This window comes from Cebidichthys violaceus, unplaced genomic scaffold, assembly GCF_023349555.1.
Source record: "Cebidichthys violaceus isolate CVI_PGR_0920_01 unplaced genomic scaffold, fCebVio1.0.p SCAF_19, whole genome shotgun sequence".
In the NCBI taxonomy this organism is placed as follows: Eukaryota; Metazoa; Chordata; class Actinopteri; order Perciformes; family Stichaeidae; genus Cebidichthys; species Cebidichthys violaceus.
The window spans coordinates 6,098,623-6,117,093 of NW_027176361.1; the positions used below are offsets into that span (position 1 = coordinate 6,098,623).

The following is an 18,471-nucleotide window of genomic DNA, read 5'->3' on the forward strand; positions in this document are numbered from 1 at the left end:
CCTGAGCAATTAAGAAGTGATACACCCCGTGTATCTCCAAATTGAAATGGTGCCAAATTCTGACATTTCTGAAAATGAGAGAGAATTGGAAAGTCCTATTTTTGCGCCAATGCAGGTGAAACACAGAGATATTGCATGAATGAAGTGCTAATTTGGATAGGTGTATGCATCGACTTTCTTCAGAGAGATTTTATTACAAATAAAGCTACTGTTGAAAATGAGATTGGTAAGATTTTTGGGTCTTCAAAATAAAACAAAAATCTAAAAAAGGCTTACTCTAAAAACAACAGCTCTTCATGGTTTTATAATTTTTTTTTTACATAACACATTGTCATTTGATCCACTGTTCATACGGAACTAATTGAAGTGGATCTTAATACATCTTAATTCCACAGTGCTTAAGTCAACTGCTCAAGAAGTCTCTGTCCTTTTCCCCACTCTCGTCCGCAACCTGCACACTCATTCACCAGTGAAGAAGTGCCCAAGCCTATCTGGAAATCATAGTTCATAAATTGCAGTCGTCACACTCTGCACAGAGAAGTGGAGAGGAAAAGAGGCTCATCCTGAATCTATCGTAGGCAGGCCATCGTAATTATGCCCTAACTATGCCGCAGTGTCCCTCTCTAACTCAGGGCTGTCGTCGGCACCTGATCACTACATAAATACCTGAGGATTGGCCTGGAGCGACGGTGGAGTACGGAATAGAACTGCTACTATGTGCTGATTGGTAGCAGCCACTGGGTTGCCTTTATAATGTCAGGAGTTGTGGCAATGGTACTGTGCAGCAATTTGCTGCGGTTGGATGTATTCCAATTTCTTTCCGTTAGAAGTGTTGATCAAAATATCTCAACAGACTAAATGCATAATATCAACAACAGATAATGTTGAGGGATAGACACCAGCTCAAAAGAACTGGTTTGCAATCACAAAACAGCACACAGAGAACTGTTAGAGCCATATGTTGTGATGTAGCACGTCATTAATCTCTGACTCTCATGGGGAGCTGCTCTACTGCTAGCCCTGGGATAAAGCAGAAAAAAAGCGGGTATATCCTCATAAAGAGCTCATACAAATCCCTCTTCTATCTATCTGTCTTGCGCTTTCTATTGTATTGTCTCTTACTCATCGGTTCTCCCTTTGTCTATGCTGTCGCCGTTTTTCTTTCTCCCACTCCGTTGCCCTGTCCCTCTCGCTCTGCTTTATCTCTCTCAGCTCCCCAGTCACCATCAGTCTCCTCTGCATCTCCTGATGTATTGTTCGAAAATCAAAAACTGTGTCTTCCAGCAAGAGAGAAATGTTATGTAGCAGCGCTAAATACTGAATACATATTGAATTCTGAGGAGGAAAAATAAGATGCAGTGTCCGGAAATAAATGCAGCATACACTGTAGACACCATAGAACATTTTGATTAACTCTTATTAGATTAGATCCTGAGCACACGTTATCGATCTAGATTTGGAAATGTTAAATCACACATTTTACATTTTAGAGGCCTGGTTCCTTCCTACCCTGTTTTTCTCTGATCTGGACCACTACGAGGCACATGTGATGAATTAATGATGAACAGACATGAATTTTCAACTTGCGCTTTTGCTCCACAAAGCTAAAGCACAGCAGCATCTACCCTTTAACGCGGTCCGATGACTCACATGGCTACATAGGAGAGCTGCTCCTTGGTGATGTTGAGGGGGTGATTGGACACAGAGACGCCATACTGGCTGGGATCCTGTCCCGCCGGCAGGTTTCCCCTCAGGATGGCGTTGTTTGCCACACTGAGGAAGGACGCCATGCCGTGCCATGCCTCGTTGTAGAACCACACCTGCAGAGGTAGAGACAAGCATTAACACTGAGAACAGCATGTACCGGAGGGGCTTTGTGCTTCCTTCTGATGAGACATTTAAAAAAAGATATATTCTGAGATTGATTTCTTTATCAAAAAGGTAACCAAGACATTTGGACTTGAACGGCATTGTTCCATTTGTTTTAGCACTGTTGAGACGTCTCAGTTTACTAAAAGACTTGTTTTTCTGGCTTCATTTTTAGCTTTGTTGGAAAGCTCACTAGCCAGAAAAGTAGCACAGAAAGTTACAAAAGAATGGTTAGACAGGATCTGTCTGCTAGTTTTAAAGCTGGGTTGTTACAATCAGCTTTTGAGAAGGGCTTATAAAACCTCTGTGGCACCATCACGGCAACAGCAAGTATGTAGAATCACCTATAAAACCTTGTTTTAGGAGAACACATTGCCAGTGATGAGTTGCCGTCGCCATTTGAAGATACACCAAGGTTCTTGTGCATTCTTGTGCAACGGGGAAATGTACAGTACAGTATTGTGTTACTGTCAGGCTACTGTGAATTGACCCTTTTATTTTTATAAGTGATAAAAAATGATTTGTGTCCACTTAGTGCACAAAACACACTCTGAAGAGAGAGGGGTCAAACAATCACTCAAACATTTTTCGGGGCAACCTACTGATCTATGAGAATAAGCAATTGAGAAAACATTTATTTTTCATTCAACAGAAGATTAAAAGGCCTGCAATGAACGTTGAAATCCCAAAGCGGCGTAGCATGCAGGCTGCAGAGATGGAGCAAAAACATTTTTGCACACATTCTTTTGAACGTAAGTGATTCTCTGACTCTGTGGCTGCTGGGGTGGAGAAGAAAAAGAATGGATGATAGAGAGTGGGAGTGAGAGGACTCCCCGCTGATAGTGCAGCGCTAATTAAGAGTGGATGGTGGTTGAGTGTCAGCCTAACATAACACTGCATCACAGACGAGAATGTGGAGTACACACACAGATGTGAACGCACGCACACGCACACACACGCACACACACACACACACACACACACACACACACACACACACACACACTCTTGCCTCTTTTTCTCTCTGTTCTCGCTGAATCTCAGATACACACATCGACCGAAATTGATATTATTTTTCACTATCATATTTTCTTCAGCCTGCAGTTTCTGAAAGGTCTGCAGCTAAAATATAATTTGATGTATTCAAGATAAGTAGCGAGTTAAGAGCACAGGTTTGTCTGCTAAATGCATGAGGGTGTTGTAGAGGGAGTGAAAATCTTCAGAAGATACAGTAAGATGGCAACCCACATTGCATTTTCACTTCTGAAACTTCAAACATCAACTTATTTTGGGGTGGCGCACAACTCTAGTCTCAGTATATAAGACTGAAATATTTGTATGAGATATTAACTTCAACATAAATGAAGGTTTAATGAAGGTGAACTGCCGTGTGCGACGGCACTGTGCTCACACCTGCCACTTTCCAGAGGCTGCGGATAACAAGCAGCACTACAACCCTGGTAGTCAGCTGATTGGCGCTTACGGAAAGATGATTAGAAAAGTGACACTGCTCTCTCGCTGCCCCTCCATGTTTTACGAGGCCAAACCAACCAATCAGATATTAGTAAAACATTTGTTATTTCAATGTGGCATTTTTATGATTGGTTGAATTGGTTAGGACAAACTAAAATACTTTGGGGAGGACACTATGTGCTGGTGGGGCAGCTATCACTAATAGCAATCTAATATATAATAATATATCAGTCACAAGGGCCACCTTTCCCCCAAAATTACTTACAAAAGGCACCCACAGCACTTCAAAAATATGCAACTCAACTGTGCACTACTTAGTGTGTACTTCTAGTTCTGTTTACTATCTATTTACCTGACAGAGAAATGTCACCTTGAACAGACCTTTTGTGAATTGAAGTACATAGTGCTGATAATGCCTCTCTTTCACGCTTCACTTGGAGTTAACATTTGAATGCAAGACTTTTATTGTGCAGTTTTGAATGGGGTGACCGTGGTTAAGTGGAGAGCAGGGCCGTCTTTCAATCAGACGATCGGCGGTTCGATCCCTGGCTCCTGCTCCGCTAGTCTCATGTCAATGTGTCCTTGAGCAAGACACTTAACCCCGAATTGCTCCCGTAGCTGTGCCTACGGTGTATAGATAGATACTGAATTGTAAGACGCTTTGAATAAAAGCACTAAATGACTGTAATGTAATGAATAGTTTACCAATGCCAACATTCCCAGTTAGAGAAAGACGCACTGAATATGAACAAAACAAATAAAAAACACCAGGGGAAGACTTTAGGTAGGCAACTGTAACTCAATATTCACTTAACTATCCAGCATATATATTATATTATAAATTGAATGCTCAACCTTGGACAGATGTTAGATAGACTTAAGTACATTGAGCTGATAGTGCCTCTCTTTCACTCTTACTATTGTGTTGCAATGTACATCTACTTTAGAGGAATACTAGCCTAGACTAAAAGCTATAAATATGTAATGTGTCACTCAGAGAAAGTGACACCTTGTGACACTCAGAGAACCAGGACATTCTGATGTAGCATTTTAAAATTAAAGCCCTTCAAAATCGCATGCATGCATGAGCTAACGTCAAATCACATTCATGAGACAATTTGTCTAATTTCAGATTAGATTTTAGAGGAAATGGTGCATAGTTACTAAATCATTTCACCTCAGGTTGATAGCAGACCACCTCAAGGTGTCAATCAGAGAGAACCAGGGCATTCTGATGTAGCATTTGCTATCAACCTGAGGTGAAATGATTTCGTAACTATGCACCATTTCCTCTTAATAATCGTCACGGTCTCTGACCATATGAGACACACTGGTTTTAAACTCAGCCCCGTGTGTACATCTCACTCGAGTCAGGAAACGTGTCAGAATACTCATATTTGATTGACTGAGCTGCATCACGTACAGCGCATGTAATTGGTCGGTTTGTTTCCTGGACCACTGACCAAGTGCCGTAAAGGCTAGAAAAGCCGCGCCGGTTAAAATACAACCGGATACAACGGCGTCCGTTTGTAGTCGTTGACTCCAGAGAAGTGAAGAAATGTTTGGTTGTGACGTTATCCAGAATCCAGCTTTAGAAGGCTATATCCAGCAGCCAAAGTGAAATGCAGTCAACGGCCCGATCTAGAGCCAGTGTTTGGTTTGTCTGTTCTGGGCTACTGTAGAGACATGGCGGCTAGCTCCATGTAGACGACCTGCTCCATATGTAAATATTAACTTTCTAAGGTTCCTATTTATGATTCTTAGTTATGATTCATTCTTATTTTTAGTCGATTATAGCTTAGGAAGACAAAGTTATGTATATTATATTTCATTTCTGCTAATAGATCCCTAAATGCCACACACTGTTCCTTTAAGTCGGAATTTGAACACAGGACTTTTAGATTGTTGCATTGGTACTTTTACTTAAATTAAGGATGTGTGTACTTCTTCCACCACTGATGTAGTCAAGTTACCCTACATACTAAGCTTTGATACTGCGATTTATGTCATTGCACACCCTTCCCCATTCTCTACAAAGGTTAAGGAAACAGTATTTGCATTAATAGACTGAACCATCATGCCATACCCTACCTTTACAGCAACCTACTTAAAAGCCAAGGTGTCATTATTAAACCGGCCCCTCCTGATTTTGCAAGAGATTAATTATATAGGCATTATAATTTATAATTAAGTAAATTGCACAAGTAGAAAGATGAGTAGACAAGTTTTAGGTGGGTATGCACCATGACTGTCTCTGCCTATCCCGTTTCTCTTAATCACCAGCGTTCCTCCAATAAAAACCTGAACTGCACCTGCCTTATTTCACCTCAGAGATCATTAAGCTTTAATCTCAACATCTCAAACAGCAGAGCAAACTGATATTAACATATTACCTTTAGGTTGTCCCTGGTTCCCAACTTCTTCAGCAGCGTCTCAGACTTCTGGAAGATCTGGTCAGTCACATTATCCTAATGAAGATGAGGAAAACAAGACAACAACAAAAACTGAGTTGGAGACTTAATTGGATACACTTGGAAAAACACCACTGCTCTTTGAAATGCAAAGCATGAGGCAGAGGGAGACAAGAATTAAGACTTCCCGGGAGCACTTGGGTGTGCTGAGACACTTATTTTCCTCAGACTTGGGAGAAATGTACTACACTCATGTTGCATATGAAATGAGCCTTGGGATGAGGGCTTGAAATGACAGGCGATTTCCAAAGTGTCATGTTGATAACATGCTGTTCAGCCCAACCCTAAGTGCACAGAGCACACTACACATGTGATATAAATGCAAATGGCCCTCCTGTTGGACCGTGCCTTCACAGGGGGGTGGGGGGTGGATGTGGAATTGAGTGAGGAGAGTGGTCGGTGGAGGAAAAGTGCAGGTGACATCTGGGGAGAGAGGTGGGGGGTAGACGAAATGAGAGGAGAGATATCAAGGAAGACATCCCAAGAATGCAGGAGTGTGCTCAGGTGCAAGTGCTTGTCTGCTCTGTGTGAGAGAGGAAAGGAAGAGACACAAAAGATATCGCTGTCCCCATGACAGTTACCAACGGACAAGGACCAAGGAGATCATACCACTTAAGTTCGGACTTTTTCTACCCCACAATCCTTCACTCAGCCAATCCTACACCACCTCATGACATTCTCAGACATTTTGAGATCTCTCCCCCCCCCCAAAAAAAAAAGAAAAAGAAAAGACAACAACCCCATCAAATGGAGTATTTGCATTAAATAACATCAACTCTGGGCACAAAACAAGTCTTCTACTCTTGCCTGTAATGCTACCTTCAGCAAAAGCAAGGGAATCTTTACAGCATTTTCTTTTTTTTTTATACTTCACCCAGGTTTGCATTGTGCCAAGCAGCAACGGGCAGCGCCATTAGGCGGCCTTACTGAGGATTAGCGGTGGCTGAAACGAGATGAGAAGTGGGCCAGCAGCTGCCTGGGTCTAATCCTTCACAAACTCCTCCCCGCTCAAGGACAATGACAAGGCTGGTTTGGCCAGCGGACCAGCCCGTGCCACGGCTAACGACACAGCAATAAAGCCACTCGAGTGTGTGGCGACTTTCTTGGCTTGTATTCCAAAGTGGCCTGCACAGTTCAGTGGTCAAGTGCTCCGTGTGACTGACTGGTCGTATGGTCCCTGGGACAGTGTGTTAATATGTGTCTGCGTGTGTGTGTGTGTGTGTGTGTGTGTGTGTGTGTGTGTGTGTGTGTGTGTGTACTGAGAACTTACCAGGAAGGAAAACTTTTGTAAAAATGTTTCTCTGAATTTCTCTGAATAATATAAATTAATACATTTTTTTTGAGAAGGTTACCATAGATACAGGGAGCAGTCGTGACATTAACACCATCTACAAAACACATATTTTGAGATACAATTATTGGGCTTAATTATACAATTTCCAGCACACAGGCTTTCTTGTGCTCATCGTTCCCGTCACTTCTTGCAACACCAAACCCTATTTCTACCTGCTAGACACAGGAAATGCAATTAAACTGAAATTTCAGAGCCACTTCCCAGCCTGCACAGGCGGCTCGGAGTGCAAAAAACTTCCCGTGACCGTCTCACATCACAATGCCTGCCGAGCAGAAGAGAGTTAGACATTTCCCAAGGACAGTGAAGCACTTTAACAACGCGGAATGCAGAGCTGGGACGGCTAATGCCCGGCCATTAGGGTTACATCATCGCTACTGCACGAATTAAAGTCACATTAGCGTCGAGATCCAGGAGACAGAAAAGGGAGTCTGTGTAGGGATGAGACCGGAGATGCCTGAGGGCAAAGCAATGTGCTGATCTCAAAGTAGTTTGAGAGTCCAAAAATGTTAAATGTTAATGAGAGACTGTGTGTATGCAAGTGAGAGAGCGAGAGAGAGACAAGGAGGGGACAGGTGCGTTGGCATGTAGTTCAAGAAACACGGGGCCTAAGTAAAAGTGTATGAATGTATAAACGTGAATTGAATTGAGGTGGTGAAAGTAGATAAAGTTAAAAAAAATACAAGAGCAAAAAGGTTTGTAGGATTGTGTGTGTGTGTGTGTGTGTGTGTGTGTGTGTGCATGTGTGTGTGTGCATGTGTGCTCTTGTGCAAAGAGGACCCTGATTCCTCGATTTATTCAAGGCAATGCACATACAATCATAGCCTGTTGCCATGGACACTCAACTGAATGGATTTGAAGAATCTAGCCCTCCTCTCCTCTTTGCTTCCATTCTTTTTTTGTCAATCATTCAAGAATACTGTGGGGTCCAAAAGTCCCCAACAAATAACATCACCTGTGCCCAAGATACAAAGCTAGCTGAACAAAGAACGCCATGCTCCAATTAGGAGCAGCTCACTCACAAAGCTACTGGCAAACTGCAGAATCGGCAGGATAAAAACGGTTTCTGAACCACTTCTTCTGGCACTAAACTAGTTGAAACATTTAGTGTCGGAGAAAGACTTACAATGCAACAGAACAACCAACCGACTTCAAAAAAAAAAAAGACTTCAAAAAATAGTTTTTTAAAGATTAACTTATCAAGAACTGTTTTTCAGTGGTTTCAGACAACATGGGTCCCCTTGGAACGTACTTAAAAAAAAATGCACTTATAGATCAGCACACTAGTGACCTGAGGGAGGTGTTATCATTCTAAGTTTTAGCGTCGCAGATAAACAATACATAAACAATAAATAATGCCGTGGTATCAACAATATTTATTACATACCTGAAAGGAACTGAATAGGTCTTTTAGATCCCTGAATGAAGCTTCGATCGCTGCCTCGCTCAGACGGACTTGGGAGTTGACGCCTCCGACAGAGATGCCTCCGTACCTGGAGTGGCGGTAAAAAGCAGAAAGAGAGGCAGGTTCAGGTGGAGGTAAGGGCATGCGAGTAATGTCAAGGACACACAACCATGGATTTTTTTACACTTTATCTGTCTAGCTGCACACACACATTAAATACAGACATCCAGGAAAAGCAGGTATTTACAGTGGAAATGTAGATACATGTGACAAGAAAAAAACAGCAACCCAAAACCACAGTGCCTGAGGAAAGTCACTAGTTTCTAAAGCATGGCAAGAAAAAAAATATGTGAATGCACTGCGATAGCCTGATGTTTAAAACCTTAAATGCTGCAGCATATGCAAACTAGAATTACGGCCTCAGGGCTGTATGTTGCACTTTACATCCATGTCCGTCCAAAACATTGTGTTGTCACAATTAACATATTCGTTCTTTGAGTGCCCTTGAGCTTTGAGCACCCGATTCAAATCAGTTCATCCTTGAGTCCAAGTACATATGTCATGTTAACACGAATGGGACCTACATATACGGGGACGGACAACCAGACAACCGAGATAAAAACTCGAGAGAAAAGTGGATATTCACAACATTCCCAATGTATTACCTTGTTTTACCCGAGCTTTCAAAAGTCTTGACCAAGAAGTCCGTCATGTTCCGTCCAGTTAGATCCAACAATGTGTCTGTTGTGTTCTGGATCCTCTGTTGGAAGGAGGAAAAAAGAAAAACACAAAAAGTTGAAATGTTGGAACTCAAAAAATAAATCAACCCTATTGGTTTGCCATTTGTTATTTTTGTAATAGTGACCTCGAGGTTAATCCTGCATACTTGATTTTTGGGGCACTTGGTAGCACAACAAGCTGTAAACACACAGCTGACATAGTATCGCCTTATTAAGTTGATATATTACCGTATTTACACCAGCAAATACAGAGCAACATTGGAGTTCAGTCATGTTTCTGGCAGCATGATGAATGTTATTCCAATATTCACCCTCCTTTTAGCCCTCTTTTGGTTTCTGTCAACCCCTGAGAAAAAAATGTCTGGCTCTTCAGCGCAACATGCTACACTAACTCTGTCTGCTAATGGTGCTGGGTAGGAAGCATACAGTGGATCGGAGCTTTTTCCACTGAAACTGCTGCCTCCTGCTGCTGAAAACGTTGTTCATGAGAGCTATGAGAGGGAATCAAAACACCGCAGTTGCCGATTGTGAAACCAAAACAAGAAGTTGAAAGATGCCAAAATGCTCCGTAGTGTGACGCCTTTCACATTCCACAAAGTCAAATCATCCAATGTTATTACAAAGTATTGCCTAGAGCAGCTTTAAGTTTAAGATGCAGAAAATTGTTGCAAAAGTTTTTCAGAAATTCTGAAAATGGAAAGCTACATGACTTTCATGCAAAAAAGGTGCAACACTTTTTCTTTTACTTATGGAAGGGTATAAAAGGTTTGCAGATACTGGAGCACTTAACTGTGGCTGTAGTGTAGCACCACGAGCTGAAAGGCTGACCGCAGAGAGACTCCTGCAGGCACAACTGCTCAGCCACCCGTAAAAACCCAGTAGATGTAAAATCAACAAAACTTAAGAGCAAGAACATTTTGCAGGTGATATCTGTTTGCAGTGCTTTGGAACATATTCTCCTTATCATAATAGTCAATTATGCCTGGCTATAGGAGGCCTGGTTGAAATCTAGACCCCCAGCCAATGCTGCGTCTAATGTCAAAGAACCCTAATTAGATGCCTTTCTGTGGATAAATGGGTACATTCAAACATCCAATTAAGGGAGGGTGCGACACACCACCCTGAATGCACTCCACGATGCGTAGACTGATACTTCCTCGTACACACACACTCATGCCGACGCCAAGCTGCTTTAGCCTTGCTTATTTAGAGAGGTAACGCGATGCTAATTAGCGGAGTGATCCTTGATAAAAGAACTGAGACCCCCCGACTGCAAGGCCATTTACCAGCGTACCCCCTAGTTCTGCTGGTTATCTATCCTTCTGTACAAACAGCTTGAAGTGCAAGCTTTGGGTAGACAAATTCTTTATCACATATAACATCCAGTAGATACATGGCACATGGCACGGCAGTGTCAGGAAGTAGCATTAAAGCAAAAGGAGGAGATGAGAATAATGCTGGAGTAATACAAGGAGGAGGAGACGAATATAGAGATTTTAGAAGCCAGATTAAAAACAAATAGGATAAATAAGAAAGCAGAGCGGGGATAGAAACGGAAGTTAAACATTAGGAGAGGCGAGCATAGGAGGAAAGAAAAGAAAAGGAGGAGGATAACTGGAATCACAAGGAAAAGAACAAACAGAAGGAGAAAGCAGAAGAAGAGGAGGACCCATCTGGCTTATGAATCAGAGATAAGGAGGACGAACGGCACATCCACCTTGGCTTATCTCTGAACAAACATGCTTCTCTTTCAAAAAGCCACAGGAACTCGGAAACAAACAAAACCAAAAATAAGAGCTTTTACACTCCGCTGTGTGTACATTGAGTTATACAGGAGCATACAGTCAGTGTGGGTCTAATTATTTTGGCCTTGCTCCATATCCCCCATCAAAAAGACTGAAATGGGAACATAACGCGATTGTGCAATACCCGGGCCTGCATCTCTTGTTCATTACCTGGGAACAGCTTCACAGTGCTTGGCATTCTGTACATGACATCAGTTCTCCACAACACAATGGTAGCTTGATAGCTTGGGAGGCAAACAGGGGTGAGGGAAATGTAAACTAAGGAGTAATCAAATCTGTTGAATGAGCTGGCATACTGGAGCACAGGAGAGATAAGAGACTGTGCTGTGTTCATATTAATCTTGGCTCTGTTTACATCGCGCTGTACCTCTAAAGTCAAATTCAAATTTTATCTAGTGTGCACAAAAAACCCCAGCAATGTCGGGGAAGCAGATTCTTCTATAATAAACATGTTATGTGAAGTTGTCAATTGTCCTCTGACTAGGATTTTGCAAGGGATGATCAGGTTAATTGGGTAGTTCCATGCAAAAGCAATACATATCTGTCAGTGTGCAGTTGTTACTACTACTATTTATTATAACATGATGTGTTTGTAGTGAAAGTGACAGATGGCCCACTGTGAAATTGTGTGTATTTCAGGAGCTGCATTTCATTGTGTTGCGCGATTACGTCCACTATGATCACATCGCACCGACCATTTAAAACGGAGCCAAACAATACCATTGGATAATGGCTGGAGGAGTGTGGGAAGCACTCGCTGGGTAACACTCAGTTATCAACCACAGCGAAAAGCTGCTGCGGCTATCCTGTCCCAGATCATGAGAGATTGAGTTGCACACATCCGCGCCTGGTGACAGATTTTCATCCGGACCCTTTCGGTTCCGTTTATTCACAACAAAGGATAAGCGCCGCCTCATCCACCATTCGCCTCACCTCACAATTCAATGCCCTTTCTGCTTTTGTTAGAGCGTCTCCCGCCTTCCGCTGAGAGGGGGGGGGGGGGCCTCTGGACAGGTAGTTTTACACTAAAATGGATCTGCGGGTGTTGGGAGTGAAAGTGACAAATCAACAGGTCCCAGCAGAGAAAGGATGTGTCAGCCTGTTGTGTTCCCCAGGTTGAGTATTGGCTGGCGGGGTTGGGAAGTGATCTGCGGTTAGTTGGTATTTGTTCTTTGCCAACAGCTGTTGTTGGAGAAAAAACACGCCCTCAAGTTTCCAGATTTGTTATGGTTTCGGTAAATAAATGACGACATTAAATGGCAATAATATGTCTGCTCTGAGGATTTTAAGTTTTAAATGAATACTCCAAACAGAGGTGCATGAAAATGTTTAAATTATTATGATAGATTATGCTGCATTATAAAATAATAATTTTCTTTTCCTAAAGGTACAACACATAGCCTTGCTGTAAAGAGTTATTTACTGCTAAGGCAGTTTTTCTCCCCCCTGAAACTGACTAAAGTAGATAATGGTGTTTGTATTTTCTATGCAGAACTTATCCTTTTTCCCACACAAATGGTCAGCCGATGCCCAACTTCAATACACTGATTGATGAGACCAAGCAGAGTAATTTGCAAGCAAGCTCTAGTTAGGCCAGCCTCCAAATGATAAATACATCAATCGTAATTCTGTGAAACGTGGCGGCTTTATCAATTCCTCTGCACGCATGACGGCCTATTCATCTATGAAGGTTAAATATCACCAGAGAACGAGAGTCAATACCTCAGAATTGATAATGGGCTTACTGTTGCCTGCCATTTCCATGGAAACAATGATTCCACACTGCCTCCTGCGGTGATGTGTCCATGTCTTTTCCCTCTCTCGTCTTTTTTCTAGTTTCTCAAGGGCATATTGGGAGGATGGGCAGGATAAAAGATTTTAAAAAAAGTAAAGTGTGATGCTGTTACACGTTGTCATGATTTATTCAGCAGGGGAAGCGTTCAGGTCAAAGGGAATGCATCCTCACAATGTGCTCAGCTTCTGTGGGTGGTCTCTGCTTGGGTTTGCATTTAATTTATGGCCCCCATGCAATGGAGCACAGGCTACAGGTAAGGAAAGCCGCAATGGTGGTAATTGCATATGTTCCCACGCAAACTCGTGGTGCATATTTATATCAAGCAGCATGCTACAATCATATATTCATATCTATCACAATATTTAGCCTACCTCACGAGCAACGGTTTTCCGCAAAATTGATATTCTCTGCAGAGTTCATACTGTATATCTGAGCATGACAGGCACACTAAAGTTTCTATCCCATGACCTTACACTCCATTTCAAACTGTAAACTGTGGGTTATGGCCCGCTGGTGGATTGCCGTTAACAGCAGGAAGGCAAGGAAAGTTGGAGAAATGTGGAGGGGTTAGGGTATACAGTTACACACTGAACTAGACTAATGAGCTGGGGTCTTTTCACTAACATTGAACAAAATAAAAAAAAGAACATTTCACCTCATAATCACACTGTATGGTTCTACCATATTAACTCACGCACTACCCCAGTGGTGTAAATCTTTCAAGACTTTAGATGAAGAAATAAAAGGCTGCAAAGCGTGCTGGCTGTCTGTGTTACAAAGACTGACCCCAGTCACATAAATAAAGTCTTTCATTATGCAAAAAGAAGGTGATGGACAGAGAAACGTGACTATTTAAAGCATGTGGATTGCATGCAAATGCTTTCCCCGCCTCACTTGTGTTCTGCTATATTCTCTTCTCTTGTTGAAGCTTCTTATTCTAAACCTACAGTTCCTTTAGCACACAGTGGGAGATGACTGGCAATAATCTTGTTGCATCATTATGACTCAATGTCCTCAAGGTTGTTTCAATGCAAAACTGAGAGTCCATTTAATACCCTTTTACAGGATCTGGATTGGATGTTGTAAATAAAAGAGAAATGATGCAAGTGAATGTAACAAGATGTAGACAAGAATTGGCCTTTACAAATGGTCTTTTTTATTGAGGCTAAGTGTACTAAAAGTGCCAGCTACATATAAAATGACACTATAAAGCAGAAATCCGGCAAAGTAGTGACAACTCATAGAATAACAAGAAATTGATTCAGGCTGAGAAACACTTAAATGAAAGAATGAGTGAGGTAGTTTAAAATGGGAGAAGAAGGTGGAGAGGAGAAACAGAGCAAAATAAAATAGAGGGTTAGAAAAAAAAAGACCTTGATGGAAAATTGCACGATAAAGAATGATACAAAGATACAAGTAGCGCCTCAAGAAATGGGGGTTTCCTTGACAGTGCTGTCATTAGGTAGGGACGAAACGTCAGGGCAAAGAAAAAGGTTACACAAAGGGCACCTCTCTTGTTTGGCTGTCTCAACAATCATCCTACAACATGATACCTGGACAGTTGCTCCTTTATAGTGGCCCTGGATGGCCTTGTCACAGGAAGGAGCACACAGCAAGACTCATACAAGTTCAACGAGCCATTTCAGATCTGTGGAGAATGTGAAATGGCACATTACATCGTGTGGGATACTGTATAGAGGAGGTATAGGGGGTCGGAAGGAAAATAAAGGAGCGACAGATGAGCGGTTTCAAACTGTGTCATGTCACGTCCTGCTTCTCTCTGTGTTGTCAGTGTTCAAATATTCGGGGGGCGATGCTATGACAATTATGAGACAAAATCATTTTAAATATATCTATGTGACTGTGAGACTTTTCTTAACTGGGCCAGACTATATATTTTTTTAACACTCCCTCACTTCCCTTAATAACTGAGACATAAAGGCGCTTTGCTACTTCACAACTTTGCTTTGCAAAATTAAACTTGCAATGACTTTTAAAACTTATATAATGCGCATAAAAGAGCTGACAACTTAAAACAAACTGGTGAGGCTATTTCAACCACAGTGAGGCTTAACTTTGTAACTGTCTATTATGTCATTAGATCCCCCCACTCATTGAGTGGCACATTCATTTGATAGAATGGTATTTTAAATCTATAAATAAAATTATATTAACACAAAAGGCTTTAGGCCACGTTGCTGTATTTTAATTGTAATTATTATGTGTAATTATCAGTTTTCTCAAATAGTATCACTGGAAAGTCAAATCCCTTGTGACGTATATATCCACATTACTACAACACGTTTTTATTAGTGTTACTTGAACATGTAAAGCTCCATCTGAGCCTAGTGTGGTTCAGACTTACAAACCAACATAACACACATTTTCCACCGCTCTTCAAGTTAAGTGCATGGGTTTATTCAAGTGCAAATGAAATCTGATGCAAACTATTTTACTGGTTTTACTGTATAATGTACTTTATAAAGTAGCTCAAGAAAGTGAAAACCTAACAGTGACAAGAAAGACACTCTTCACTGTAGCTACTGTGTCAAAAATTCAGGTGTGCTTTGCAAATTAAACTGTGTGTAGGCTAAATGCGAGTGGGAAGCGTTGATAAGGTTGTCTGCTCTTGATGTGCAATCGAGAGAGAAGTGTTCAACTTCATGAATATAATAAGTACTGATGATGACAACTGCAAGCTGTAGAGCCAACCATCATCAGATCAGCGTTTATATTTTCCTCCAAATAAAGGTCACCACTGTGATTGTTGTTTATTCGCTGAAGTGGATTTTCTTTTTGAATAATAGCCCATAATATCTCTTCAAAAGTTGATGAATAGATATTAAGCACTTTTGTGAATGGGCATGTTACAAAACACAAGAAAGAGCTAGATATACTGCACATGAAATATTGGGACAACGCTTGTAAAAATCAGCCTCAATAAAAAGATTGAAAAGTTTGGAGTCGGTGTGCAGACATCACTCTTTTCACATAACATGACGTATGTCTATGCCATCATACAGTTTGTCAAATTTTGTTTTTGTTTTGCACCTACCTCCACACACAGGATTATCTGCCACACCCTCCCACATCTGCAATCCGATTATACTGAACCAAGGCCGTCCACCAGCCCACACGCTTATTTACTGTCACATGCACAACAATTACAGAGAGGCAGTCTAAGACCAGTCGGTGTGAGTTATTGCCTTATGTCCACAAATGAGTGATGATTGAAAGCGCTTGAAATAATTTGCTGAAATGTTATTTAAGCATTACTACCTGTTGTGATTTTCAATCTGTTTCAAAATAGCAGTTTGTCTGGCATGCTATTGCTTGTGAACAAAAAGCTATCCAACCTGAACCAGGACCCCAGGACCCCCCTATGCGCACGCAGGCATCTAACACTGGCCAATAGTTTGTATGAAAATGAAGGTGGAAGTTGTGAATTAGCTATCTTGTAAATGCAATGGTGTTTTGCAGCCAAATCTCAGGTATCAGACAAAAATCAGGCCTGACCGTGAGTCAACCGCCATCGTTTCTGTCAAAGCCGACCCGAGCCTGAACCACAGCAGCCGTTTCTATAAGTTATCAAAAATAAAGCTGTGCTTTGAATGTCAACGTTGTGAATGAAACTTCGAAGCTTCAAATTATAAGTCTTTTCGGTGCAGTAAAAGACATGATACGATCTCCAACATGTACCTTCTCTTACCAAATGCATAGCACAGCCCAAAAACTGTTATATGCTTCACTCAAGCCCAGGGGGATTTCGAGAAATTACAGCCCGGCCCGGCGGGTCGGGTCCAATTGGTTTCTGGCAGAGAATCAAAGCTCTAATCAGATACCAGAAGTCCCCAGCTGCTTTCCTCTTCATCGGGGGAAAACAACAAAAAACAAATGCTTAACCGTCTCCAAGATGGAGAAAATATTGGCAGATTTAGGTGGGGTTAGGAAGAAGACATTGAAATTCAAATCTCTGAAAATGCAGATACATGCCACAAAGCCCGAGTATACAGACATAGCCGTTTCTCATAAAATGACATTGGGTGGAGGCGGCAAGATCTCCTTATAGTCTCGCTCAAGCTTAGATTTCTCATTATCATTGGGAGACAACAGTGCAAACCATTTAGCTCCAAATGAGCTACTTTCTCTTCTTCTTTCTCTCTGTGACGGGATTGGTTCAGTCAGCAGGTTGAGGCTAGTAGGCAGGGATGCGGGGCCTCTAACTTGCCCAATCGATCTAGGCTTGGATCAAGTCTTTTCAGGTCAGACCATGCAACATTCGCCATAGCTGCATTTATATTGTTCAAGCAATTGCCTATACAAGATTGGTATTGACTTCTGGAGGCTGAGACACACAAACCTCCCAGAAATTTTAATGTGAGCAGAAAAGGTGAAGTCCTTTGCAGAGTCTATACTGGCAGTGCATGCAATACAATGTCCTAAAAGAACGCGGCAAGGTGAGAGGTCGGCATATACCTGAATATGACAAACTATGGATATATTGTAACTGAATTTTTAAGCAGGTATGGGGAACTGGCTGAATCCCTGGCAATGTCCGATTCAGTGTATTTGCAGTGGAATCAATTTTGGCCTGACTTTCATGCATGCACGCTAGCTCAGAAGAGGGAGGGAGCACAAAAGGCTGATTTACATTTTGCAATGCAATGCAAATTCCTTGTTAGTAAGTACCTTTACATTTTCAAATCAAAATGATGCTGACTGGGACTTTCAGACAGCAAGCCAAAAGCTTCCATGATAAGCATTTTTTATTGTACTGTTGTGTCATTGATTTATTTTTTTACACTTAGACCATTCCACTCTCTCGCTGCAGTATATCCCACTGTGACACACATACAGAGTACAGGGCGCACAGGAAGCCAGGAGCGGTACCCCAGGTTCAGGTCTTGCTCAAGGAACCTCAGACAGAGACTGACACACTGGCTGTAGCAAGGCATTAAATCTATGACCCTAAAGTTACATAATAGTGGCTCCATTTACCACACCGCCCTGTCACCAAATGGCGCAAGCTCCAGATTGAGAGACTTACCTGAGGTGGAGGGAGCCCTCCTCCACCAGGTGGACAGTCAGGTAACATGGTCGTCCGTTTAGGCGTGCTGCACTGACAGGGGGGGGAGGGGTTAGACATGCTCCAGTTCCCGTTGAGGAAGATGTCAGCGACGGACTGATCCACGGATGGAGTGAACCAATCAGAGCCACTGGAAGAACACGGTAAGTTCCTAAGAGCAAACAATGGAGGGGATACGAGTGTTTAACTGGTAATAATGACAACCACATCTGCTGAAACACATGCACACACTTTTTTTATCCTAACCGCCCTAGTAACGGTTGTGTAGGATGGAATAAAGGTAAAAAGCTTCATAAGTAGTGAAGGTATTATATTTACTCATATGCAATTGGAGGGGTGGAAAACTTGTTCACGAGTCACAAGTAATATATTAAAAGATGTGTGCTTTGCTTTTGAAGAACTTCATTAGAGTAGGATACACAAGCTTGTGAGAACTATGTGGGCTCCAACACAATACTGTAACTCCATTTTGTTTT

General features: G+C 41.9%; 1 protein-coding gene across 1 annotated transcript in view; it reads right to left on the reverse strand.

The window, feature by feature from the left end:
* The window catches only part of LOC137874604 (phospholipid-transporting ATPase ABCA1-like), a 133,540-nt gene that overhangs the window by 42,735 nt on the left and 72,334 nt on the right, over positions 1 to 18,471 (reverse strand). The window contains exons 32-36 of the mRNA XM_068713375.1: positions 17,957 to 18,146; positions 9,235 to 9,329; positions 8,552 to 8,657; positions 5,736 to 5,810; positions 1,651 to 1,820 (exon numbers count right to left, since the gene is read on the reverse strand). Of these exons, the coding sequence (XP_068569476.1) occupies positions 1,651 to 1,820; positions 5,736 to 5,810; positions 8,552 to 8,657; positions 9,235 to 9,329; positions 17,957 to 18,146 (636 nt within the window). The remainder of the gene's footprint in view (positions 1 to 1,650; positions 1,821 to 5,735; positions 5,811 to 8,551; positions 8,658 to 9,234; positions 9,330 to 17,956; positions 18,147 to 18,471) is intronic.